General features: G+C 43.3%; 1 protein-coding gene across 2 annotated transcripts; it reads right to left on the bottom strand.

The window, feature by feature from the left end:
- Positions 1-510: 510 nt before the first annotated feature.
- Positions 511-25,798, bottom strand: CEP43 (centrosomal protein 43; the record flags this gene model as incomplete). Of its 2 annotated transcripts, XM_079716918.1 has the most annotated exons (13): positions 511-934; positions 2,511-2,607; positions 3,505-3,544; positions 5,167-5,235; positions 6,634-6,746; positions 8,817-9,043; positions 16,808-16,867; positions 19,305-19,385; positions 21,774-21,911; positions 22,364-22,452; positions 22,932-22,986; positions 24,913-24,966; positions 25,697-25,798. In XM_079716918.1, 13 exons carry the CDS (start codon positions 25,796-25,798, stop codon positions 860-862), a joined length of 1,200 nt encoding a protein of 399 aa, XP_079573044.1. In that variant the 3' UTR covers positions 511-859. The 2 variants fall into 2 exon arrangements, with proteins under 2 accessions (XP_079573044.1, XP_079573045.1); XM_079716919.1 differs by lacking the exon at positions 16,808-16,867.
- Positions 25,799-26,234: the final 436 nt, after the last annotated feature.

The raw sequence follows: 26,234 nt of genomic DNA, 5'->3' as shown, positions 1-26,234 counted from the left end.
AAAAGTCATAACCACATCTGGATTTTAATCTTTAAAACAAGCAAAACTAAGGAGCACACACATGAGTATTTTAATATAACCTTAATGGTCTAACAAACCTTCCAAATGGAAGGAAATATAAAATAAAGTCAACCTATCAAATGTAACTTACAGTGATGGGCTTCAGGACTGCAGATTTTCCAGGCCACCTGCCAACTACCTGCAGAACCACCTGCTGCCGAACGCGCTGACTGCAGACGAACCACCTGCTGCCGAAGTGCCTGACCGCAGGCGGCTACCCCACAGGTGGACACACGGAGCTTTGGGAACCTACGGCTTTACTGGCACCTTCGTTATGCGCTTAATACTGGCATTTCACAGGCTCGCTCCTTGTAGTGAATTTGAGCGTAATCAACTTCCATAAAGCACGGAGCTAAACCAAATTAAGAATACTGAATCTTCCACACATGGTCTCAAGTAAGAGTATTTTGTTTAGTATAATGAAAAGTTAATTTTTTTTTTTTTGCGGTATGCGGACCTCTCACTGCTGTGGCCTCTCCCATTGCGGAGCACAGGCTCCGGACGCGCAAGCTCAGTGGCCATGGCTCACGGGCCCAGCCGCTCCGCGGCACGTGGTATCTTGCCAGACCGGGGCAGGAACCCGTGTCCCCTGCATCAGCAGGTGGACTCTCCACCACTGCACCACCATGGAAGCCCAAAGTTAATTTTTTTAAATATCTGTAATCTTTTTGAAACACAAGGCACCAACAGGGAGCAGACATTTCAGCAAAGAGTGATTGTCCAGGAGAAAAAAAAAAAAAAAAGAACTGATCAGAGTCCTTTGTCCTTTGCTGATTAGAATACTTCCTTCTTTCATCGCCTAGGCAACATCTTCCAGATAATCCGCAACATCACTGAGCTGGGACACAGTTAGGTCCTGTGTCAGGTCATCAAGCTTTGTTGTTCAAAAGAAAGAAAAGAATTAGTGTCAGGATGCAAGCAGAGTCTTAAATAATGTTTAACATCTATTGCTATAACTTAAATACTATCTTATACTCTACAAACTGCTGCATAGTCAGAAGTCCTCGTCCTCACTTTCTTCTTCCTTTTCTGAAATTTTTTTGAAAGCTGAGCTAACAGTTGAACTCTACATTAACAAGAAGACTGGCTGTTAAAATAATCTGTCTGTAGTTCTTTTCGTAACTTTAAAGCAACCTTTTCAGGCCTCTTTGGGATGACATAAGGTAAAAAGAGAAAGACAAATTATTACAAACTTATACCGTATCAGGAATTAGAGAAGGCACGTTATATATTATCACTTAACCTTCAGAACAAGCCTACGAGGGAGGCATTGACACCTCCATCTCACGAATAAAGAAACTGAGGATCAAAGGATGCAGCTCGCCTGAGAAAGCACATACATAAAAGAATAGGAACGCGGGCCCAGATTCACTATAAAATGCTGCTTCTCTCAAAGGCCTTCTCCCTACATGATAGTCCTTGACAGTCACAAGCACTTGGAGAGTCCTTCCTTATTCTGGAAAGCAATGTTCACCTCCAGGCTGTAGGGACCTACAACCTCAAAGGCAGACTCACCCACAGTTTACCGGGGGCACTGATATCTGATCCTGAGATGCTACCTTACATCTCAGATCTATCACACACCGAAGTATCTGCCCTCTGTCCAATAAAAGGTCAAATGTGATCTCCAAAATGCACTCCTAATTTTACACCCTGACTCCCCGTTTCTGCTGTCTTGTCTCCCTGCCTGCTCAGACCTCACAAACACTCCACACCCCAGTCTCTGCTTCAGCTCCTGCATTCACAGGGCTCTTATATACACACAAACCTTCGATACTGACGTCTCTGAAAAGGACCTCCTACCTAGTGTCTACACCCTGAGGTGGTTGATTCTGACTCTCATCCTGACCCACCATGGCCCAGTTACACCCATAGCAATTGAAGCCCCAGTAATAACACGCCAGCATTTCACAAGCACTCAGTTAACAAAGCAGGCGACAACTGAAAACAATTTTACACATTCATTACAGACATTCTTTTTAGATTTGGACCAGGAAACTCTGGCATAAACTTTACGGAATTTTCAACTGCTTTTCTCCTAGTTAGTATAATTTTTTTTATTGGCGTATAATTGCTTCACAATGTTGTGTTAGTTTCTGCCGCACAGCAAAGTGAATCAGCCATACGCGTACACACATCCCCTCCCCCTTAGACCTCCCTCCCCGCCCCCCATCCCACCCATCTAGGCCATCACAGAGCACCGAGCTGAGCTCCCTGTGCTATACAGCAGGTTCCCACTAGCTATCTGTTTTACACATGCCAGTGTATATATGTCAATCCTAAGCTCCCAATTCATCCCACCCTCCCCCCTTCCCCTCCTGTGTCCCACACTGTTCTCTAAGTCTGCCTTTCTATTCCTGCCCTGCAAAAAGTATAAAGTTTTGAAGCTTTACAGTAACTCAAGGCAACAGGCACAGATAGCACTCCATGGGAGAAGCACAACATCATACTTTATCACTGGTATTGACGTCATCTATTTCCACAGAGAGGTCTTCCTCGATCTCTTCACCAATACTTAGCTCACTTTTTTCTGAGCGATGGCTGGTACTAATTTCAGGGGGAAAAAAAAGAAAAATAAGAACTTTGAATATAAACATTTAGAGAGAGTAACTAGCATTCTTCAATCTTTCATGTAATTATTTTAATTCTTTAAATAAAATAGAATAAACTATTACACATCATTAATTCCATACATCTCATCTCACTTGAGCCTTAAAATAACTTAGCAAGGGCACAGGAATAGTCCAGTCCATTTACCAGATGAGAACACTAAGCTTCATAATAGTGACTATGGTCACAATGGCATGAAAGAAGCAAACCCAGATTTTTAAAATTTCATCTCTCAAAAAACTGTATGTTAGATAGTAAACACAAATTCTAAATTGGGGGAAAAAAACTATCAGTTACATAAAATTCTCAAACTCTGATTTAAAATTTCTAATCATATCTACAACAAATGTTACTTCCAAATTAATTATTAGCCAAGTCACAGGTTATATTTTCTTTACATACATAAAAAAATTACCTGAAACAAAATATTAAGAAATGTCATGTGAATCAGAAAAACAACTTGAGAGGGCAATTTGTTTAAGCCGAATGTAGACAATTCCCACCACTGAGATCAGAAAGGGGAGAACGAAAGCACTGAGCATCCAGTGGCCTAACGGCTTCTGCTGGCTTCTGAGTCAATCCTTCAATGTTATCTCCTTTTCTTATTCTTATCAAGTTCCCTGCACATAATATAAATGTTCTTATTCTAACGTAAACTCAAAAACATGCTTCAAAGTCCAATGTATAATTCTGGATTAACTATGTTCCATTCACCTTCAATCAATACGAACAAGAGAATCAAAGACTAACATCAGCACCAGTGTAATCCTGTCACACTTCCCTGTTCCGAAATTGTTCACAATTCACGCATTTCTTTTCCACCACTGTTCTTACCTATTAAAATCATCAACATAGTCATCTTCCTCTCCAGTCCCTGGTAAGTTGAAGAAAAGATATATATGTTATACTTATATAAACACACCTCACAATTTATCTACAATTAGACACACATTTCCTTCAAAAACTACACTACTGAATTATATGGCATCATTAAAAAGAACAGCTGGGCGGCAGTTTGGATTTGGGGGAAACTAACCACTCCCCCACCTTCCTCCGGCTTCTGTAGCCAATTCAAGGACAAAATAGTCACTGAATAATGGGCTGGAGCCTAACATTAGCCTCTGACTTCCTGGTCACACATACAAGCCTGTCCTGAAGGCCAAATCCGCCCACAACCTGTTTTTGTACAGCCTGCAAGTTAGGAATGGCTTTTACATTTTTCAATGATTGTAAAAATACAAAGAATACTCAGAGACTACGTGTGGCCCACAAAGCCTAAAATACCCATTCCGTCCCTTTACAGAAAGAGTTTGCCGACTCGTGCTTTAAACATGTGAAGTGCCTGTCTGTGAACACGAGTGCCTTTGACTAATATTTTTGTCTCCCAAGCTAAACTGTGCTCTAAAGCCTTATTCCAGAAGCGTCAAGGTTCTGAGGGCAGGACGGTGCCCACAAGTGGCCCAGGGCACTTGGAGGCTTCTCCTGCAGCAGGAGTACCGCTCCCGCTGCTGCTCCAGGCCACAGGACGGGGCACAACACCCCAGAGTTCCTGTTACACGTCCATCCCCATCAGACTGACTCCATGGGGCCCGGACCACGTTCCGCCAGCCCCAGGGAAACGCCTCTGCCTCGGCACGCAGTGCGCAGCACGCACTGCGCTCACGGTCCGAACGTCAGGCTCTCCCCTCTGCCTGCTCCGGCAGGTCTCGCAGAGCAGTCACTTCCTGGGAGAGGCTCCCCCATCGCCAAGGCTAGGCTAAGTCAAACTACTACCCGCTTCCGTAAGGCTGCGGCCTGACTCTTCTAACACTCAAAGTACCCGTAAGGCACCTGTTTTTTGTTTGTTTGTTTTGTTTTTTTTGCGGTACGCAGGCCTCCCACCGTTGTGGCCTCTGCCATTGCAGAGCACAGGCTCCGGACGCGCAGGCTCAGCGGCCATGGCTCACGGACCCAGCCGCTCCGCGGCATGTGGGATCTTCCCGGACCGGGGCACGAACCCGTGTCCCCTGCATCGGCAGGCGGACTCTCAACCACTGCGCCACCAGGGAAGCCCAGGGCACCTGCTAGGTTTAAACCTCACAAGGACAGCATCTGCTGTGGTTACTGCTCCCTCCACCCCTGGCCGACAGAGTAAGCCTGGATACAGAAAAACCGTCCAACTGTCTGTGCATGAGGTGCTCACGGTAGGTTGACTGACACTTCATTTAAGATTTTATTCTAAAAAAATAATCGCCTTAGGCCTTCCCTGGTGGCGCAGTGGTTGAGAGTCCGCCTGCCAATGCAGGGGACACAGGTTCGTGCCCCAGTCCGGAAGGATCCCACATGCCGCAGAGCAGCTGGGCCCGTGAGCCATGGCCGCTGAGCCTGCGCGTCCGGAGCCTGTGCTCCGCAACGGGAGAGGCCACGACAGTGAGAGGCCTGCGTACAGAAAAATAATAATAATAATAATAATAATCGCCTTAAAGCAGTCAATACTGAAACTGGAAATCTACTTACCTAAACCAAGTGATCCAATTTTATCATTGACCAATTTAAGATCTTTCAAAATTGTGTTTCCCCTTTTACCTGTGAACAGAAAAAAATATTCACATTAAATTGACTTTTAGAATATAATAGTCTCTAAACCATGTCAACTTTTTTTTGCAGTACAGAGTTTGTTGATACATCATAACCGAAAACTAAGAAGAAAATTACAAACTGTGATTACACTGCATTATGCATTATTATGCATTACACAATATAATATGCTTACACTATGTATCACACATCCCTTTTTTCACCACACTATTACATATCCTTTCTGTATCCATACTACTCTTTATTGGAACCTGACCATCAGAATCATTTTCTACCCAACTATCAGATATCAGCCTTCTATAAAAAGCCCTACTGGGTATGAATTCACGGACTACAGTTAATTATTCTCATCAGTTTTATTTTTCCTTTGAACTTCTAAATTTTGCTTCAATTTAATCGCTATTTCATTTACCAAACTTATCTCCTCATTGGTTTTTACTTCTTCAGTCCCCAGTTCTCAATGCCCTCTCTAAATCATCATTTCCTAGTCAGTGTGAAGAGTGACATGATCATGACTTCCGGATTCCTTCACTGAAGGTGACAACACCGTGGGAGAGGAGAAAAAGAGGGAAACTGGGCCGAATTAACAGACTCATGGCTAGTGTACTTTACGTGCCCTGGGAAACCCTACTACAGTGGTATCACATAACACAAAACGGTTAGTAAGTACTACAAGATTATGCAAAACCCCACAGCAATTTCCTAATAAAGATCTACTCAACGAGGCACATTTATACTCTAAACACTCTGCCAATTAAATCCTGTATTTACTATGATATAGTATACAAAGCTCATCTGCATGATTACATGTTTAAGGCTTTGCTTTTTAAATCCTTGGTCTTGTCACTGTCTGTGTGCAGTAGCAGCGCCATTCCATGTCTAGCTAACAATTCCTACCTCTGCTGCATATAAAAAGATACATCTGATCCAAACCCTAAAGGGAGAATAGTATTTTAACATTCTTACGATGATTACTGTGCTATCTACAGAATCTATGAAACAAAGTTTTAAAAATTAATTGTAAGTAAATCCTACATAAGTCAATTTAAATGTCCAAAAAGGAGAGGTGGCTTAAAAATTATAATGTCTATTTATTATAGAAGACGGTTAAAAAGTCAATTTCCTAAAAATATTTCCATGGCATAGGAAAAGCAGAATACAAAACAATATAGAGAATATGACCACGCTCAAAAGAAATTTTAAAAATAAAATATTAACAGAAAATATCACTGAGTAGTAAAATTATGGGCTATTTTTATGATTTTACATATATTTTTCTGAAAAAATAAACAATGATCATACACTACTTAATTAGAGAAAAAAATATCATCAGCATTCAAAGTCCACGGCTTCAGTCAGCAAACCTAGGGACTTCAAGACACTCACTGTCAGAGTCTTTCAATGAGGGAGCTCCAGGAAGGGAGCTGAGTCCACTTTTTAAAGGGGGGGCGTCCGAGAGCGATGCAAGGCTTCCTACTTGCTTACTAGGTTCACTTCTCCTAGCAAGAAACAAGCGTACAGTTAAATGGGATCCTTACATTCTGCCATTAAAACATAAGCAGCTTGAATATATCTTATAGGCAACACAGGAGCTGGGAAATAAAGAATACACATTTCACAGATTCAAAATCATGAAGTATACCTGGCAAGGCAAAACAGCCTAAGAATCACTGCAGATTCATGCAGGACGTTACCACCTCTCTCTGGAACTGTGTGTGATATCTCGCAAACTAAACTGCTCCTCTTCATCGGCTTCACTGTCGGGGATTTTATCGGAAGCCCCTTCCGTGGCCCAGAGATGCAGCCAAGGGACAGCGCAGGAGCTGACGAGCACAGCACGACAGCCCAGACGTGGCCCTGCAGAGCGGGCCGCAAGTGACGCCACCAGCTGACCTCGGCACACAGCCCTGACCGCCAGCCTGCGGCGGACGCGGAGCGGTGCCCAGCAGCCCGCAGGCTCGCGCTCCGGCCCGGCGCCCTCTCACCTCCTCCGGCGCCGGCTCGGAGGCGCAGCACTCCAGGAATTCCCCTCTCCGGCTCTTACTTCTTTCATCTTTCCTCTTTAAAACCGGGTTGTTCTCATCAACACACGTACGTGCTACTGTTCTTCGCCGTTTAACGTTTCTAGCCCCACATGCCCGCCCTCCAGCCACCGCGCATCCCTCTGCACCCTGTATAGGAAAACTCATCAGGAAATCGCTCTGCCACATACAGTCCTCTCGTCTCAGGCTTTCTTGAACCCACGCTAACCCTGTAACACTGCCCCAGCCCCACCCGACGGGGCCGCCCGCGAGAGGCATCGGGGCTCCGTGGGGCCAAGTGCAAAGGGTGACTTTCAGCAGAACTTAACTCAGCGGCTCACTCGGGCCTCCTCCTCCAAGGACGCCTCTCTCTCCGGTTCTCTGGGTCCCCTTCCCGCTGCAGTGCCCCTTCCTTGGTGACCTCTTCCAGTCTCCTGGCTGCGACCTCAGCCAAGACTGATGACTCCCTAACTGTCACCTCTAGCCCGGACCTCTCCCTGAATGCCCACACCCACACCCGAAAACAGGCTTCACCTTTCCATGGCCGACCTTCTCGAACTTGCTGGTCGAGGGTGAGCTCCGGACCGCCGCGCGGCCCACCTGTGCGATCCGGCCTCGCTCCCCCTGCTCTTCACCCAGATCGATGCATTTCCAACGCCTAGTTACTCAGCCTGGGAACCCCGGAGCTGCCCTTGATAGTGCTTTTCCTCTCGCACACTTAGCAGCAAATCCTTTTGGATCCAAACTCAAAATACATGCCAAACCGCCTATTCCTCACCACTTCCACCATCACCTCTCACCTGGATAACCCTAACAGCTTCCCGCCCGGAGACCTAGCAGCCAGGTGGCCCTGTCACAGCGCAAGTCGGACCGGTCACGCTGCTGCTCACAGCCCCAGGGCTTCCGGGCCCCTCGGGGTCAAGCCAAGCCCTGCGGTCGCCCCGGCCCCGGCCCCTGGCCCGACTCCACCTCCTGCAAGCTCCTTCGCCGCAGGTCCTCGGACCCGCCACACCACACACCTCTCTGCCTGTGCAGGGCTCCGGAAGCCCAGCTCAACGCCTGGCCTGCTCTCCCCTCCGTAAGCTCGCCCTTGAGGTGAGGCCTTCTCCGACAGCTACTGAGAACCGGCCACCCTCCACACCCACACTCCCGCCCTCTGCCGTTCCGTTCTCTCAGTTCCTGTAACACGGGCTGCATCTACACGACACGGCACCTGGGGACTCTTAACTTATTGCTGCTGCCGTCCAGAGTATGAGCTCCCGGAAGCAGAGATTCTGCCTGTTTCATCACTGTTGCACCTGTACCTGAAACGGTACCTGGCATACGGCAGGCACTCAGTACAAACCTACCTGCTGAAATCATAAACATCTAGGTCCTTCAAAACTTGGAACTGTTTTACTACATAGAAGGCTTTAATGACACAAAATCAGACTTACGAATTCAATAATTACAGAACCATTGGTAGCTCATTACTTCTTAAACATAAAACATTTAGAAACTCTATTTTTAAGCCGCTAGTCTGATAATATAAAAGCACAGGTTACTCACCAACCATAGGTTTTTTCTGGTTTAGGAATGGGATCATCAAAGAAAGAATCTCCTTCCATATCATCTTCATCTGGACAAGGACCAGCTTTGTCTTTGACATCTAGACTTTTGTTGCTTAACAAGGATCCGATTTTTGCTTCGTGGGCCAGTAAGTGAGGACTGCTTTTGCTCTTTGGTTCTGGTGATGAGATACTGGAATCACTCTGACTAGCATCATTGCTGGCCTTCTAGGAAAAGAGAGGGAAAGAGAAAAGGTCTCCTTGGCGAAATAAAGCTTTAATAAGACATCTTAAATAATAAAAAGTCACGTGAACATACGCAATTCTGTGTGTGCACGCGCATACACACGTGGGGTCTTGCAACTGCATGAGGTGCAGTGGGACCCCCCCGGACCTACCAGTTCATCCCTAGGCTTCAGAGCGTAACTAACTTTTGAAGGGGAAAAACGTCAAACATGTTTGTACCATTCCTCTCCTCCCTCCCTAAATGGAAATACCTTTACCTAGCCCATTTATAAACAAATTTTCCCATTTCCTCTTACATATATATCACTGCTTCATAAATTACCTTAATATGTTTCCAACTCGCAAATTAAAAGCATTACTAATAAAGGAGATAAGGAAGATTAGTTCATTATCATCAGTTCATCACATAAATGAACCAAGCATTAAAACAAAGTGGTTGTCAACAAAACCAGCAGTTTTCCATCCAGTGCCAAATACAGTGGACATCAGGTGAAAGATGGCGCCTTTACCGTTCACATTTCTAAAGTAAAGTTTTGCTAGTTTTATCACTGGTCTTAATGCAGACTTTCAGAGTAACTCCCTATTCCACACCTCCCTTAAACGTCCATGGGTGCATGTATTGATGCATATGTTTCTATATATCTGAAACCAATGTACAAAATTCTCAAGCATTTTTACTCCTGTCCTACTGATCTGGTGATGTTAGCAAAAATATACTGCACACCGTATTTTCTTGTTTTCAGGTAGCCCTAACCCTCACAACCTAATTTTATTCTATCCTTGGTCAGATTTCTTTTTATCTTTAGACACTTCTATGTCAACAACAATAAAAATAATAACAACAAAACCAAAATATCATGATAGTAATAATAAAAGTAGCTAACATTTATGGAAAGTCTTCAAATGCTTCCCATGTGTTACCTCATTTTAATCCTCAAAATAACCTTATGGTGCGTGGGGCGGGTTCTGTTTTCTCTGCAGAAATGGAAAAGGAGATGTAGAGACACTGCAGTCACTTGCCAAGCCGGGGAGTAAAGACGTCTGATATCAAAGTCTGATTCCAGAGGTTAGCTCTAATGCCTTATGCTCTGCTATTAGGTTGAGTCATATGAAACTGTCGTTTTTATGGGTTAAAAATGACAGTTTCCCAAGATTCAGCCTTCACACTACAGAGAGCAGTGCTGAGTAAGATGCCACAGTGTGTGAGACGAGTACTCTCCTGAAACATGGAATGTGTAATGTAGTCCATACTCTACTACCAACTATATAATTTTAAGGAATTTAATGTTCTCAGGCATGAGTGTCCTCAAGAATTGAACCGCAGCAGTCTTTTCCAAGTCAAATTATTACTAGGAGGTAAGGAAAAAGGGATGGGCAGCTGGGGAACGGTGGTAATAATGCAGGTTAGGAATTACTCAACGAGACGCTGAGGATGCCTGCACGTTCAGTCTGTGCACAGACAGAAGGTGCTGTGCAGTAAGACACACATTTAGAGTTTCACACTAATTAGAGGCCATGATTAGTCGACAGAAGGTAAGATATATGCTACACAATTTTTAGGGCCTTGTATAGAGCTATACATTCCGTATGTTATTAATAGAGACACATCAATGGTTGTAAAAAGAGATGTCTGGAGAAATAAATACCAAGTTATCACCCTTTTAGACAACATAGGATATTTTCAAAGAAGCAGACACTTTTTCAAATTTCCCAATAACTTTCTTGAAGTTTTCCTATTATTATCAATTACAGAGAACCACCATCCACCTATGTATTTCTTAAGTATATTCATGCCCATTATAATTTGACTTATAAGTGTTTTAAAAATTGATTTATATCTTTTCAAAGGAATATGCATTTGGAAATAAATACCCTGCATTCTTGTGCTGTTTAAACACATTTATGATTACAGATACTAAGACAGTGAAAGACTGTCTCCTTCAAAACATCCCTGAGAAAATTCAAAAGGACACCTGACATGAAACGGACAAATACAAATGTAAAGCACATTACAGGAAACAATAATTATTCCAAAAAAGTCTTTCTTCCCCATGAATTCACAGCAACATAATTTAAGTCCATATAATGAACTATCTGAACTTAATAACCAATATATATCCATGATTATTTTTGACAGGTTTTAGTCTTGCTATGAAACAAAAGACTAGTTTTAGGAAGACAAGTTTCATGGAGTAGCACATTATGATGTTCAACACAATACATATTTTTTAAAATAATAATTTGTTTTAAAATTATAGTTCTATTTATCTATGGAGTAAAATTAAACTTTAAAAACACTCAATCTGCTTTGGAAGCGCTGTCAAAATCAATTTCTAAATCACATAGGAACGTGTCATTTACTTTGTAACTATGGCTCATTTTTTATCAAAAAGACCATTACCTAACCGGGTTACTAATGAATTCACTAAACTTAATTCCAAATATTTTTTACTATTAAAAAAAAAATCCACAGGAGGAGAAGCATTTATCAAAACATTCTGCAGATTGAAACAAAAGTACTGCAAAACTTTAAGAGCAATTTTCATGGAGGAAGTCCAAATTTTCTGAGCAACAACAGATCAACTCACGATGCATATACCCTGGGATCTATTTATTTTTTTATTTTTTAGATTTTTAAATGGTAAGTTTAATAATGGAGATACACATGGAGTACAGAGAGACACCAAATACAAACTTAGAAAAAAGGAAGCATTAAAATGTCTTCTTGGAGGTAAAGATGTCTAAGCTGAGTTTTAAAAATAAATAGAACTTTGAAGACAGGAGTTAAGGACAGGGTATTCTAGGCAGTGGATTAGCTAGAGCAAAGGCACAAAATTGAGAAACAACAGATATGCACCAAGAGACACAGAGAGTTCAGAATTGCTAAAGTGTGAACTTAAAGCAAGGCTCAGCAGAATAAAGCAAGACAGGTCCCAGATCACAGAGATATTTCACAGAGGAGTCATGTTTGCATATTAGAAAGATCACGTGACTACGTAAAAAAACAAACTTGAAGAGCCAAAACTCTTAAAAGAGGAGAACAGTTAGGAGGCTGTTTGAGTAACCCAAAAAAAGGTACAAGGGATTTAACTAGAGCTGTAAAAGCAGCTGGATGCTGTGCATAAATCCCAACTCTTCTATGTAACTTTACACAAGGCCCTGATCTCCCTATGCTTCAATTTCTTTATCTGTAAAGGTGGCATAATAATGCTGACAAGAATTACACAATATCATCCCATTTTGCATATGAGGAAACTGACAGCTGGAATAAGGATTAATTAGACGGGACAGTTCAGACAAGTATATACAAGTTAAGTTAGCAGGACTTGGTAATGGATTTAATATGGGAACCGCGAGAGGAGTGAGATTTAAGAATGGCTCCCTGTTTCAATTTTGGAGACTAACAACTGATATTGAGAACACAGGAAGAAGAATTGGTCTGGTGAAAATAAGGTCTATTTCTTATAACTGAAATTGAAACAGACTGGGATCTGTTCAAAAATCTTTTATCATGGCTTAAGACAAGTCTCATACACATAAACTTCAGTTAATTGAGTCTCTATCACCTAGATGTGGACAAATTAAGACTCAGGATAAATCTAAACAGCTAAGATTAAGAATTGTTTAAAATAAAGAAATGCAACCAAAAAAAAAAACTTCCTATGACAAGGCCTTAGAATTCATTCCCTGGACAACCTCAGAAGCCTTGGAGGTTATTATGGGTTAAACTGCATCCCCCCAAAAGGTAAGCTGACGTCCTAACACCCAGTACTTCAGAACGTGCAGTCATTTACAAGTAGGGTCACTACAGATGTAACCAGTTAAGGGGAGGGCACAGTGGAGGCAGGCAGGCCCCTAACTCAATACGCCTGGTGTCCCAACAAGAGAGGACAGGCACACACAGGGAGAAAGCCCCGTCAACATGATGGCAGAGACTGGAGCGATGTGTCTACAAGCCAAGGAGCACCGAGGACTGCTGCGAGCTGCGAGAAGCCAGGAGGGAGGCCGGGAACAGAGTCCCAGCCTCAGAAGGAGGCAATCCCGCAGACACCTTGATCTCAGACTTCCAGCCTCCAGAGCCGTGAGACAGTAAACTTCCGCTGTTTTGAGCTACCAACTTTGTGATGCTTTGTTACAGCTGCCCTAGGAACTAAGAGGTAATTATAATAAAACATAACAAAGTCTTGTCTTTCCAGATCAGGAGGAGGCCTACTGCACAGCACTACAGCAGTCACTTAATCCCTTGGATGGACCCCAGGGCTAATAAGCTTTATGGTAAATTACAGCCAAACTGTAAGGAAGTTCTAGTGTATGCTTAGTTTTCTACTAGTACACTTACACATTCAAGATTTCAATCATTTCTAGATTAACAGCAAATCAGCATCATAAAGAAGTTTCACAGAGAAATAACTACCAATTTTCCAGTACCCCAAAACTGAATTATCAGTAGAATGTCTTAAAAACCTGGAAAAAATAATTTTGTTTTTCTAAACTAAAGGCTTAATCTGCACTGTTCATAACAGAGGAACAGCAAAACCAAAGAAACATCGCCATTTTGCAAAAGTATTCAAAAATATTTGTGCGATTCCAATTCTCTTCCCCACCCATGCTTCAGCCCGCAGCTCCCCTCCCGGACTCCGCCAAAGGCAGTCTGTGACCCATGACTTCCTAATGAATTATTTAGAAAAGTAGTTTTACTACCATTGTAACACACATATATTTAAAGGTTTAATTTACTTATCTAGAAAGTAAACACTGTGGAATTTGAAAACCACAAAACAGACATACAAGCCCCTCTTTCTAAAAACTCAGTTTTTCTAAAGAAACGCTATCCCTATGCTGTATAAACAATCTGTAATTCCCACAGATGCACATGAGAACCAATGTCTGGCTGTGAAATCGGCCTGAAGGTTACCCTCTGTCCAGCCACTCTGCTCTCCTACCCTGTGCAGCCAGCTCACAGGCTCAGCGGACAAGAAGTCTGTGATCTGAAGCAGAAGGCCAGGCACAATTATGGGTTATGGGCCAAGTGCTGGCATCCTGTTCACCCACATGCATTCCTTCATTTAGGTGGTGTGGTGTGGTGTGGTGTGGTGTGGTGTGGTGTGGTGTGGGGTGTGTGTGTGTGTGTACAGAATAATACTGTTTTGTTCATCTAGAAAACCCTAAGGTGAGACTATACTTTCGGGGATCATTTCTACAGCTCAAAAACCCAAAGGCAACCGCAAAAGATGAGGAAACACACGCTCCCAACGTACACAACACGTGATCCCCATCAATGCCCTAAATAAACATAAAGCTGGGCTTATCCCAGAATTTTGAAAACAAGGAACAAATTAAGAAACGTCATTTATTAAGAACTTGAAGCAAAAAAATACCTCAACACAAATCAGTCTTAAAACACCTAAAAATCGATTATGAAAAGAAAGGATAACCTTCCATGCTACATTTAATGTGATGATTAAAACAGCTTCGTGTTAAAAACAAACAAAAACATCAAATACCTTATTTAGTTTTTTCAACTGAATGGTAAAAACCTTAGTGGAGCCTACCAAAAGTCTGTTGTAATAAATAAAACGCATTTATTTTTTTCAGACAACTAGCACCATGCTTGGTACAACAAAATGGTTCACACCAAAACAGCTTATCACGGATGATACTTTGGAAGTGTTAATGCACATTTAAAATGTTTAACGCGTTAAAGAAATGCCCTCCCGTCTAATATTTATGCACCTTGTATTCTAACTCTTCTAGCATCCTTTATTGTCCTACAACAATAACAAAAAGAAACATAACTTTTATTTTTACTCAAATTAAATTAGTTCAAAACCCTTAGATTTTGCTTTGCATATTAACGGGCTTACAATACTAAGTACAAATCAATTATACATGTAACTGATTTTTTAAAGTTTATTTCTGATATGAATATAGTTTCTCTGAAAACAGCCAGAAGTCTCTGAATGAGCAATTAATACTTGTGCCTTCCCGCAGGCAAAAGAAACAGTAAGACACAGACACTTCCTGCTGGGCGCCCTGGGCTACCACTCCCAGCTCTGCCCACCCGAAGGTGCCACTACCTACCCTGTGAACGGCTCCCCCTGGAGCCTGGCTGTGGACAACCCCCATGACCAGATGCAGCTCAGGATTTGGATTATTAAGATGTTAAGAAAGTTAGGATACTAAGGGTACTGGGACCCTGCTGCATGCACAGGGCAAAAGATGAAGGCAGAGGGAGGGAGAGCTAACGGCTCCTCTACTGGGCTGGAGACAGGCAACGGTGGGTACAACACAGACTTCTTATAGACGCAATTCGGAAACAAGAGCAGGGAAGTAGAAGGGAAAAGGTTTCCAAGTTGTTGAGCAAGTGTTTTGGGCTCAGGAATATAATCGTGAAATAAAAGGGGCCCAACTTGCAGCCTGCAGCTCCAGAATAAGGCCTGTGCAGACTCTTCAGTCACCCGCAGAGCACCTGAGGCCCTGCCCGGCGCAGAGGGAGGGCGATGTCTGGGCCCCCGCCGCTGCGTCCAGCACACAAAGTGAAATGTGCCTCCTAGTGGCTTTGGTTCTACGTATCAACTTCTTTCAAATGTTTTAACTTCTTTAAAACTCATGACACCAACAAGATTTTTAAAATTTAATATTATGAAATATACTTTACAAATGTACAAGAAACTGACTTAAAACATCTATAAAAAACATGCTAGTTTATATGCTTAATTATTTTTCTTAAGATCTGTCTCACGTCTCCAATTTGACCATAAACTGCTTAAGTGAGGACCCATGTTAAATCTGTCTTGCCCCCAGCACTTAACAAAGACTTTCACTATGTAAATGTTCAAACATACTCGAATACATTTTAAAACATCTCACGTAGTAGTGCATAAAGAATAGTGTGAACAAATATAATAACAGGAACTTACCATTGAAACCACTAGAACTAAAGCCAGCTAACACAGCAAATACAATTTTTCAAAAGCCTTTAATTTTGGAACTCCTCAACTTAGCGAAAAAAATCTATACATAAACCTAGGCTCAACAAGGACTAGTGATTCTCAAAGAATTGAACGTTAAATAACTTGATCTTATTCTAAATAAGTTCAAGAACTATACAGATAATTAATGCTTCTGAGAACTCCAATACTTAAATTTTATAAGCAGTTCATCTACTAGCTTAGTCGAATTTTGAGATCTTTTGGGAAGGAAAAAAAAGCAGGCAAGGCAGTGACACAGAGCGCCCCCGTGAGTCTGCTGTGAGGCAGCACTCAGAAAGGCTCACAGACATGCAGGGGCTGACAAGCTGCTCAACACAAACAGAAGTGTCTTGAAGGAAACTAGGGTTGGCCTTTACTCATCGGCTGGCACTTATCCGAAAAGTAGTGTGATGTTCTAGTTACCTCAGATAAAAATGATAATGTTAAGAATACAGAGGTGACGATCCATTCAAGAGGAAAGTATCTTCAACTTGTTTTTGTTGCTAAAAAAACAAGGAATTCTCAAAGCAAAACCGAGAGCAGAGTTTTAAAATACAAAACTATGATTTTCACCTGGATAAAAACTGAAAGTCAAACTACTTTTTCTTTTACGTCACCATGACTTTGGCATGTTCTGATCACAGATAAAAGAAAGTGACATTTCGAAGGAAAACGCAACCCTAGGCCAATGGGAACTCAGCGCCCGAGGAGGCCCGCGTGAGGCCGGCGGTTGGCCCGGCCCAGGCCGCTCTCCTCCTCGGCCCTCCCGCGTTACCTTGGCACCAGACTTCCGCCTGCTTGGCTTCTTCTTACCTTGTCCTTTATACCTTGGTATCTGAGCATGAGAATAAAATGACATTTTACCACAAAGTATAAATCTTTAAAAATAAACTAATTCATACCAAACCAATACAGATTCCTATTAGAAAATTTCTTAAAAATGGAAAATCTAACTAATGTGCTTCATTTTGAAATGCACTGTTTTAGTCTTTTCTTCACACTCTTCCTAAAGTGGTTCAGCTCACGTTTAATTCCTCTGTCCGACAGTCACGGGGTTCAACGTAGGGACCAGAGCCCCCTGCTCAGCTCCCATGTGTGGGGACTCACTCCTTTCCCGCTCCGTCCAGCAGCACGCTAAGAAAGCCAGCCCGCAGGCCTCAGCAGCTTCCTCTGGGACCCGCCCTGGCCTTACCTCTCCTTCCCCGGGAGGACACAAAGCGCGCTTCTAAGGGCCAGGCTGGACCCTGTGCTTGGCCCCAGCTTCCCGGAACTCTTAGTGCTCTCCAGACCGATGAGGCACCCTAATGTGTAGGCCCTTCGTAGAGCCCCCAAACCACTCAAAGACAGAAGAAAGCAGGCAAGAAAAGGGTGGGACAAGGGCTGGAATCCCAAATCCAGATCCTGTAGGACTACAGGGGAACTGCGGTTTAACTGCCAAAAGAATGCCTTGTCTTAAAACAGACCCCCATCCAGCCCACTGGAGGGGGGATAGAGATGGGCTATGGTGTCCGGAAGTGCTCACTGCGCCCGCAGGCCTAGGATGCCAACTGAGAGCCCGGGTGAAGCTGAAAACCATCGGAAGGTGGCAGAAGCAGGGGCCACCTGGAGACACCTTAAAAGTTACCATCACTTCTCTGTATTTAGAGCAACATTTCCTGACTTAAAACTTAAGATTCTCTTGATAATTCTCATGACAGAGCTTAATTAAAACTCTTTTTATGTAGAGAGCATACAGATATGTAAAACAGACATTAACATTTTATCTTGAAGACACACAATATGTGGAAAATTAGTATTGCCAGTATGCTTTAGAAAATAATATGCTAAAAAGAGAACTTCCAAATAACTCAATACTACAGGTATTAATAAGTATTTTGGAATATGGTTAATTTTAATCCCTCTAAAGCCAGATATTTTCACAGAAAGCAAACCTTTCTTTTTACTAAGGCTCTTGTATCTGGCACTTAATTTGAAGTGAATTTTAGATTCACTCACAACCTCGTTCTCCCTGTACAGCAGGTTCCAGCCTCCAATGAGCATCACGGGAAAATGCTTCCAAGACCAACCGACCCTATTAGGAAAGGCTAACTAGGCCTCGGGAAACAGAACAGCTACCAGCAGCATGAGAGCCTCATTCCCAAGGCACAGCATTCCTCTGATTTCTAAATCTAAAGAATAAAAAGGAGCAACAAAATCAAAGAACCAGCAATAAACAGCAACAGGAACCATTCACTGGTGTCTACGCCCAGGCATCTGGAAAAGCAAGGAACCTAGCAGTACAATTGCTGCCCTCCAGACATTCACCTAATTTAAAAAGACACAACTTGTATCAACAAATAACACAGCACCAGGAGCCACTTTTGGGAGGTACTCCATGGCACCTCTCCAAACAGAAGTCAGAGGAAGTCACACAACACAATCAGACCCAAGCCCACCCTTGGGTAAGATGGGCTGCTTCATCCACCGTGCTGTGCTCAGCCAGGCACAGGAAGATGCCCTTCCAGACCACCACCTTTCTATCCATTCCTACTATTATAGAGAGCCTTGATTTTAAATTCAAGTGTTCCATACAATTTTTTTCTCCGTTGATCCAAATCCCTGAAATCAGAAGGCCTTAACTTTAACAGCTCATACAAATATAACCAGAGTGCATAGACTTTTTATAAATCCTTAAAATATCTCATTAGTATAAAAAAATCATCGTGATTTACAATTCCAAATCTGGGCACCTGTCTACAGTATTCAACACAACAATTCTATATTCTGGAGCCTGATATTCTCAAATTACAGGAATTTATAAGTGAAAAGTAAATTTCCTTGTTAATTGAAGGACAAAACGCTCAATGTACCAAATGAATCCAAATATCCTACAATTCTGTTATTTAACAGCATATTTCTTTCTACGATACAATATTCAGAACAATATCAAAGCAAAAGAATTTTCAAAAATTAAAAATTTTTTTTAATAAATTCAGTATTTTAAAAATGGAAAGTATAGTACTGAGATCCAAATCTCATGTGGCTCAACATATAAATTGTTGATAAAAAAATTTAAGAGCATATTTACATGGCATTTTAAAAAACCTACTGTCTTGCATAATGGTCCCAAAGGAGCTTACTAAAGTTTTAGAAGACTCTCTAAATAAATAAATAAATAAATAAACATTAAAATATATACTTCATCAAAGACAAAAAAGCACTTTAACAACAACAAAACTTGTAACAAGAGTAGAGACAGAAAGCAGAGCCCCGTGGAGTCTTAGCCCACTCACCTTACTGGGAGGAGTGTGCGCACTTGTTTTTCCTTCTGGTGACTTTGGTGGAGAATGTACATCAGATAGATCTAGTGCACCCTGAAATATTTCACAGTTTAAAATTAAAACACTTAAAAATAAAGCATGAACATACCAATTATACCTTAACAGAATATCAGCATTTAAAACCACTATACAATATTGGCACTTTTATTTCTTCCTATTAATATAAATATCCTCATTAGATTTTCTTCAAATTTTACCAAAACACAAAGCAAACAGATTTGTGATTCTAATTACCTGTTGAGTATTTCACCCAAACACCTTAAACAGGCTATACTCAGGCCGCATTTAAACATGCCCCCCAGCTTCCTTTCCAGAGTTATTTAACCTTCTCACTTTGCTTTCCCAGCTCGCCACACTAACACTGTCCTGCGATTCTCAAAGATCTACTCTTTCTACCTTCCCTTGACTTGCTTCCTTACTTCACTGTCTCAAAAAAAAAAAAAAAAAAAAAAATCAACTAGCAACTCTCGTAAAAACAGGAGTACATTCCAAAAGTGGCTCCTGGTGCTGCGTTATTCGTAGATATAAGCAACTCTCATAAAAACAGGTAACTGGGTGGGGGAGGGATGAACTGGGAGATTAGGATTGACATGTACACACTATTATGTATAAAATGGATAACTAATAAGAACCTGCTGTCTAAAAGAAATAATAATAAAATTAAATTAAAAAAAAACAGGTAACTACTACAACTATGCAGGATGAGGCACTAAATTACAGGGGCTGACAGGAGGGAGGGAGTAAAAACAAGAGAAAACGTCCCCGAAGTCAGAGTCAAGAGAACATGGATGGTGGGGATTCCCTGGTGGCGCAGTGGTTAAGAATCTGCCTGTCAATGCAGGGGACACGGGTTCGAGCCCCGGTCCAGGAAGATCCCACATGCTGTGGAGCAACTAAGCCCATGAGCCACAACTACTGAGCCTGCACTCTAGAGCCCGCGAGCCACAACTACTGAGCCCATGTGCCACAACTACTGAGCCCGCGAGCCACAACTACTGAAGCCCGTGTGCCTAGAGCCCGTGCTCCGCAACAAAAGAAGCCTCCACAATGAGAAGCCCGCGAACCGAAACAAAGAATATCCCCCACTGGCTGCAAGTAGAGAAAGCCTGCACGCAGCAACAAAGACCCAACACAGCCAAAAAATAAAATAAATAAAAATAAATAAATTTACTAAAAAAAAAAAAGAGAGAGAGAACCTGGATGGTAACATTGCACAGCTGGGTACAGGAGAGGATGTACCATTTCAGGTGGAGAATAGATGAGAAAAGGGGGAAGGCAAGAAAGCAAAAGCCACTTTCAAGGGTAAGCTCCACCTGGCCTAAGCACAAGGTTGCACATTTCAAAAAAAGGCATAAGGCTAGAAAGCCAGGTTGGTGCCACATCATGCAGCATCTTAAAGTTGAGGAACCTGGAGATTATTTAGTTGCCATTACATAGTCACTGTGATGTTTAAAGAGGGAAGAAATAGACAAAGAGCTGAATTAATTCAGCAATCATGAATAGAAAAGACTGAAAAGATGTGGGCATAGCAACCTGGTTTTTAAGGGGGGGTTAAAATGCACTTTTGGTAAAAGCTTCACTGAGTTCAGTGGGCTAATCCACAGCTAGTTTTCTTCTCTAGCGTCACAAGTCCAAAGTCCGTTACCTTCCACATTCCTACAGACCAACCTGACTAAAAGCACACATTTAACCAAGTATCTGGAACAGTCACGACGTTGTCTACATCCATGAAACAGTATCTTTATGTAAAACTAATGTTTGTAAAGGAAATCAGACCATTAATCTCATTAGCACGATTTCTAAAAAGAAAGGATAAGACAATGGCTAATCAAAAAACGAAGTATGAAAATGTTTAGAAACTGCAAAATCAACAGCTTAAAGTCTTAAGCCTAGTTTTAAAAAGGCTTTAAGTTCAAAAAATTGTTAACTAGCCTATAATTCAGCCCTTCTATGTTTAAAAATAGTAGTAAAAGTAACAACCAACAATTGAGTGTTCTCAGCATTTCACATGCACCAACTCACGCGTGTACTAACTCACACTTGTAAGCCCCACAACGCCTGCCAGGAAGACTACCATCTCATCTACAAAGGAGGACCCGGGGAGGGGAGTCGCATGACCAAGGCCGGAGGCTAGTTAGTGGAGAAGCTGGGATTGGCTCCACACAGCCCAGCCCCTGAACTCCCTGATCTGAGTGTCACTCCCCAGGACAGGTGCAGCAGCAGCCTCAGAGCTACCGCATCTCCAATTTTCATCAAAATGTGCATTTATACGATCTCTGAGTATGTCTTCTTTTGTTTTGAAGGAATAACCTCTTTTTATTTAAACCTGACTCATTACGTATGCACTAATCTGCGTGGCCGCACTAGACAGGCAATGACTGGAAAACAGAAACAGGTAACAAAGGATAGGACTGTACTTACTTCCCCGCTGGGTGGCCCTTTTTCTTTCTGTTGACAGCGTCTGATCACTTCTAATAATAAGGGTCCACCCACCGTACCTTCTGCTTCAATAATTCCTAAATCGCGGGCTAAATTCTCTCGACCTTCGAGACCTTGAAACTGGGAAAGAAATAAGATATAAAGAAGTATAAATGCACCAAAATATAGAAAAGTTATTTTCAGAGATTAAAGAAAAATATTTTCAGAACTTACAGACATCTCTAAACTCAAAGAGGCCGTTTTTCTAAGGAATGAAATGTCCATTTTTAAGAATTATATATTTCTTTTACCAAGTCTCTGCATTCAAAGTCTCCATTACCAGGTATAGGCTTAGAGCAGAACAAGTTAACTCTATAACAACACTTCTGTCAAGTTATGTGAAGCAGGGACACTGATGCCAGCTATCTGACAGCTCAGATGGCTTTTGAGAAAAAGATAATCAACTATAAAATATAATCTTTATGCAAGATTAAACTAAGTAAGTTGTCACATTTTGCTAACTTTCAGCTTGTAATGAACCCATCTGTATCAAAGGCAGTTTCAAAGACAGACGTAAAAAGCATCATTCTTACTGTGCTAGTTTCAGGTTGAAAAACAGCCAAGGTGAAATCAAGATTGAAGAACTGAAGAAATTCGGCAACGAGACTAGCCACGAGCCGGCCTGCAAAGAGCAGAAGAGAAGGTGGGAGAGGGTCTTCAGGAATCCGAGGCCTCCCCACTGACACTGGGAGTAAGATAACCACAGTAAAGGGAGAAAAGAAGTTTCTCAGTGTTTCAAATTGCAAATTTCTTCTCTTGAATAATACAATTAAGTGATGAACATCTCAGTTCCACCATTTCCTCATTAGGACCATTGGTCTGGAACTATCAGTAACACAATGTGACATTTCATAAATGGATGAGTGTTTTGCTTTTCACAGTAAAATCAGCTTTTTACAACAAAATTGGCTTTAACCAACTATTTCCCATGACCACTGATATCTAATGGCAACTCAGTTGTACAATAATATACAATTTAAAATGAGAACCTAGAAGAATCAGATACTTAAAAAAATAATCTGAAATTCCTCATTTCTCCCAAATGGAGTCAAGATTTGAAAATTCAGAGACAGACAAAATAAACAACAACAAACATCTTACCATCTTTCGTATTTAAAAACTTTTTCAGGCTCTCATTGACTAAAGGAGTTTTGTTCTGTTAAAAAATGAAATATTTTAAGTGTTATACATTTATCCCCAAACGACTACAAAAGGTAGACTAAAGTTTAATTTTTTGGCAAAGATATTAAGTTAAATACTGTCACTCACAAAGTGATGGCTAAACCCATTCTATAACTACTGATTACTACAGGAGCTACTTTTTGCTAAGGTAAGGACTGAGATATACTCAATTAGGAGATCCTTCTTGACAGCAGCAAAAGAAATTACTTAGGTGTAGTAGGGATGGATTTAAGATGTTAATGAATTAGAGGGTGCCTGGAGCACAAGGAAAGATATAAGACAGACACAGTCTTTCAAAACTGAGGAAAAAAGTTGCAGAGGTATTAAAAAGCAGAACATGAGTCAAGAGAATCAGCTTTCTCCTTGAGAGAGATGTAAACATGTTTCCATGCTCAACAGAAGAGCCAGCAGAAAGGGAGAGGCCAAAGATAACAGCGTAGAGAAGAGGCACTGACAGTAACACCTAGAAGGTAAAACCCAGAGAAAGTGATTATTCTTGGACAAGATAGAGTCGCCTCTGCTAAAGCAGGAAGGAAGGAGAAACAGATGAACACAGATGCAGGGGAGCTTCTTCTGAGATGAGTGACAGATTGTGGGGGAGGACACAAAAAGGTAGGATCTGGGGCTTCCCTGGTGGCGCAGTGGTTGGGAGTCCGCCTGCCGATGCAGGGGACACGGGTTCGTGCCCCGGTCTGGGAAGATCCCACATGCCGCGGAGTGGCTGGGCCCGTGAGCCATGGCCACTGAGCCTGCGCGTCTGGAGCCTGTGCTCCGCAACGGGAAAGGCCACAACAGTGAGAGGCCCACGTATCGCAAAAAAAAAAAAAAAAAAAAAAAAAAGTTAGGATCTGATGCTTCTATTATCTAGTGAAGGGAGAGACAAGACCGTCTGTCAACAGTGAAGGAAACAGGTGATGTAGGAGGCTAACGTGAAGGCGAACTGGGAGCTGCTGAGCAGAGACGAGGATCAGCCAGCTCAGGACCTCAGAGGCTGGAACCACCAGCCAGGAACATGAGCAGTCCAGTGCGGGGTGACTGCTCCAGCGCAGACGGACACAAACGGGGAGGGGAGTTAATCTGCTCAACTAAATGACCCTTAAGATTTTTCCCCAAATCAAGTATGGCTGGAAGGCAAGGTAGGGAGGATTTTTGAGATATGGACCATGGGGTCCAGACCAGCTAAGAACAAGAGGAAGCTAAGAGAAGACTGACGTCTGGAAAAACACAGAAGAGCCAAGAACTGAAGACCTTCATGACGTTAAAGAGGAGCAAGGCATCTAGGTCTAAAGTGAGGAGGAGAAGAGGCTGATTTGTCACAGAGGAAGTTGAAGGCCTTGATTATGGAGTAACGCTTGCTGACGGCAAGTTCGAGGATATTTACTCAAGCTGGTGGCAGGACGTGCCGTAGAGAGAAAAAACTAAATACACTTATACACAGAGAAGTGACAGGACCTTTGACATAAGAAAGACTACATGATTTTAAAATGACTGGGTGACTGGATAGCTTGGAGAAAAGCTGCATACGATATTCCTCCCACCTGGTGGGGATTCACAGTGCATATTAGCATATTAAAGGTTCTAAGGGGTCCCGCAGTAAACCCACTTACTGTGAAACCGTTTCTTCAGGTGTTCTGGATTTCCCCTAGGGAAAGAGATCTATGAGATTTACTATTGGCCTCAGAGTTGTGGTGCCTTAACTTTCTTTAGATTACTCCAAACCTCTAAAATATACATGAAAAGAGAATAATCTTGACCCCCTCACAACAGCAAAGAAGTTTAATCCTTAGTTCAAAATTGTCCCTGGCTACACACTCCTCTAAACAGTGTTCTAGAGTGGCTTTTAAGTAATTAGAAATTAAACATAAACGAATACAGTCATTAAACTTTGTAGATTTCGTACCTCTACTTTTTCTTGCTCCTCTAGCGCTAAAAACACAGCTGCTCGGAGTTCAGCCTTGAAAAAAAGAGGGGGGCGGGGGTAAAGGAACAAAAATGATCTCAGGACATTTTCAGGACAAGAAGCTCACCAGCTGAAATTTCAAAAGACAAAAGGAAAACTAGCAAGGTGATAACGCTCAACAGGCAGGTGCAAAGAGAGGCCAGAAGGCGTCCCGAGACATCCCGAAGAAAGGGCGCAAGCTCTCTGGGCCCCGTGCCCACCGTCTGGCCCCCTGGCACTGTCAGCACCCATCACTCTGGCTGCGGTCCTGATTTCCGGTCCTTCATGACGCCCATCGGTCGCGTCAAGGTTGCAAAGTACACTCCGAGAAGCAGCCCGCCACCCGCTCGTCACCGCCAGCGGGAGGGGCTCGCTGCCCAGCAGGAGAGGCCAGGGGCGGGGTAGACCCAGGGGCGGAGGAGACCCAGGAGCGGGGGAGACCCAGGGGCGGGGAGTAACTCGACCACCGGGCCTGGAACGGGACCAGAGTGGGTAGCGGGCGACTCGACCACCGGACGCCGCGGTCGGCCTCCTCCGACGAAGGCTGGCCGGTCCCCCCCACCCGCTCGCCGCCGCGCGGCCCGGAAGCTCCCCGGGAGAGATCCTCGACCCGAGCGCGGACCGCCCCCGAGGTGGCCCGCGAGCTCGGACCTCAGCCCGGGCGGCCCGCCGGATGTGCCCCTTGCCCCTTTGTGACGCCCGCGGCCGGCCTCCCCTCCGCCGGACCCCCGGCCTCCCGCCCAACCTTGATGCGGTTCAGGACCCCGCTGTTCTCCAGCGTCTGCACCAGCAGGTCCCGCAGCTCCGTGTCCTCCTCCGCCACAACCGCGGCCGCCGTCGCCGCCATCTTGCTTCTCCAAGACAACCGCCCAAGCCGCGCCGACGGCCGACGGTTGCCGCAGCCCGCACGGCGCGCGGCAACGCGGCTCAGCCCACGCTCCCGGCGCCGGCGCGCAGCCAGCCGTCACGTCGGGGCGGGGCCTAGGGAGGGGGCGGGGCCTAGGGCGTCGCCGGAGGCGGGGACTTTGGGGGCGGTGGCCGACGCGGAGGAGGTTCTGGTGGCCCGTAAAAGCTAAAGCTGGCACCAAGTCATCTCAGTGCTGACAGCTGGAGGCTGACCCGGGTGCAGAAAAGGTTCAGCTGAAAGGCATATGCGAGTGCCTACAGACCTGCTGTACCCCTAATATCGTGAATGCTGCTGAGTGTTTTCGATCAATTATGGGCAAAGTTTGAAAGATGTAATCATAATTGCAGAGGCGAATGCAAATTCTTGACAGTATAAA

Source organism: Hyperoodon ampullatus, assembly GCF_949752795.1.
Source record: "Hyperoodon ampullatus genome assembly, chromosome: 12".
NCBI lineage: Eukaryota > Metazoa > Chordata > Mammalia > Artiodactyla > Ziphiidae > Hyperoodon > Hyperoodon ampullatus.
Note: the sequence above shows the minus strand (reverse complement) of the source record. Positions and strands in the feature narration are given on the sequence as shown.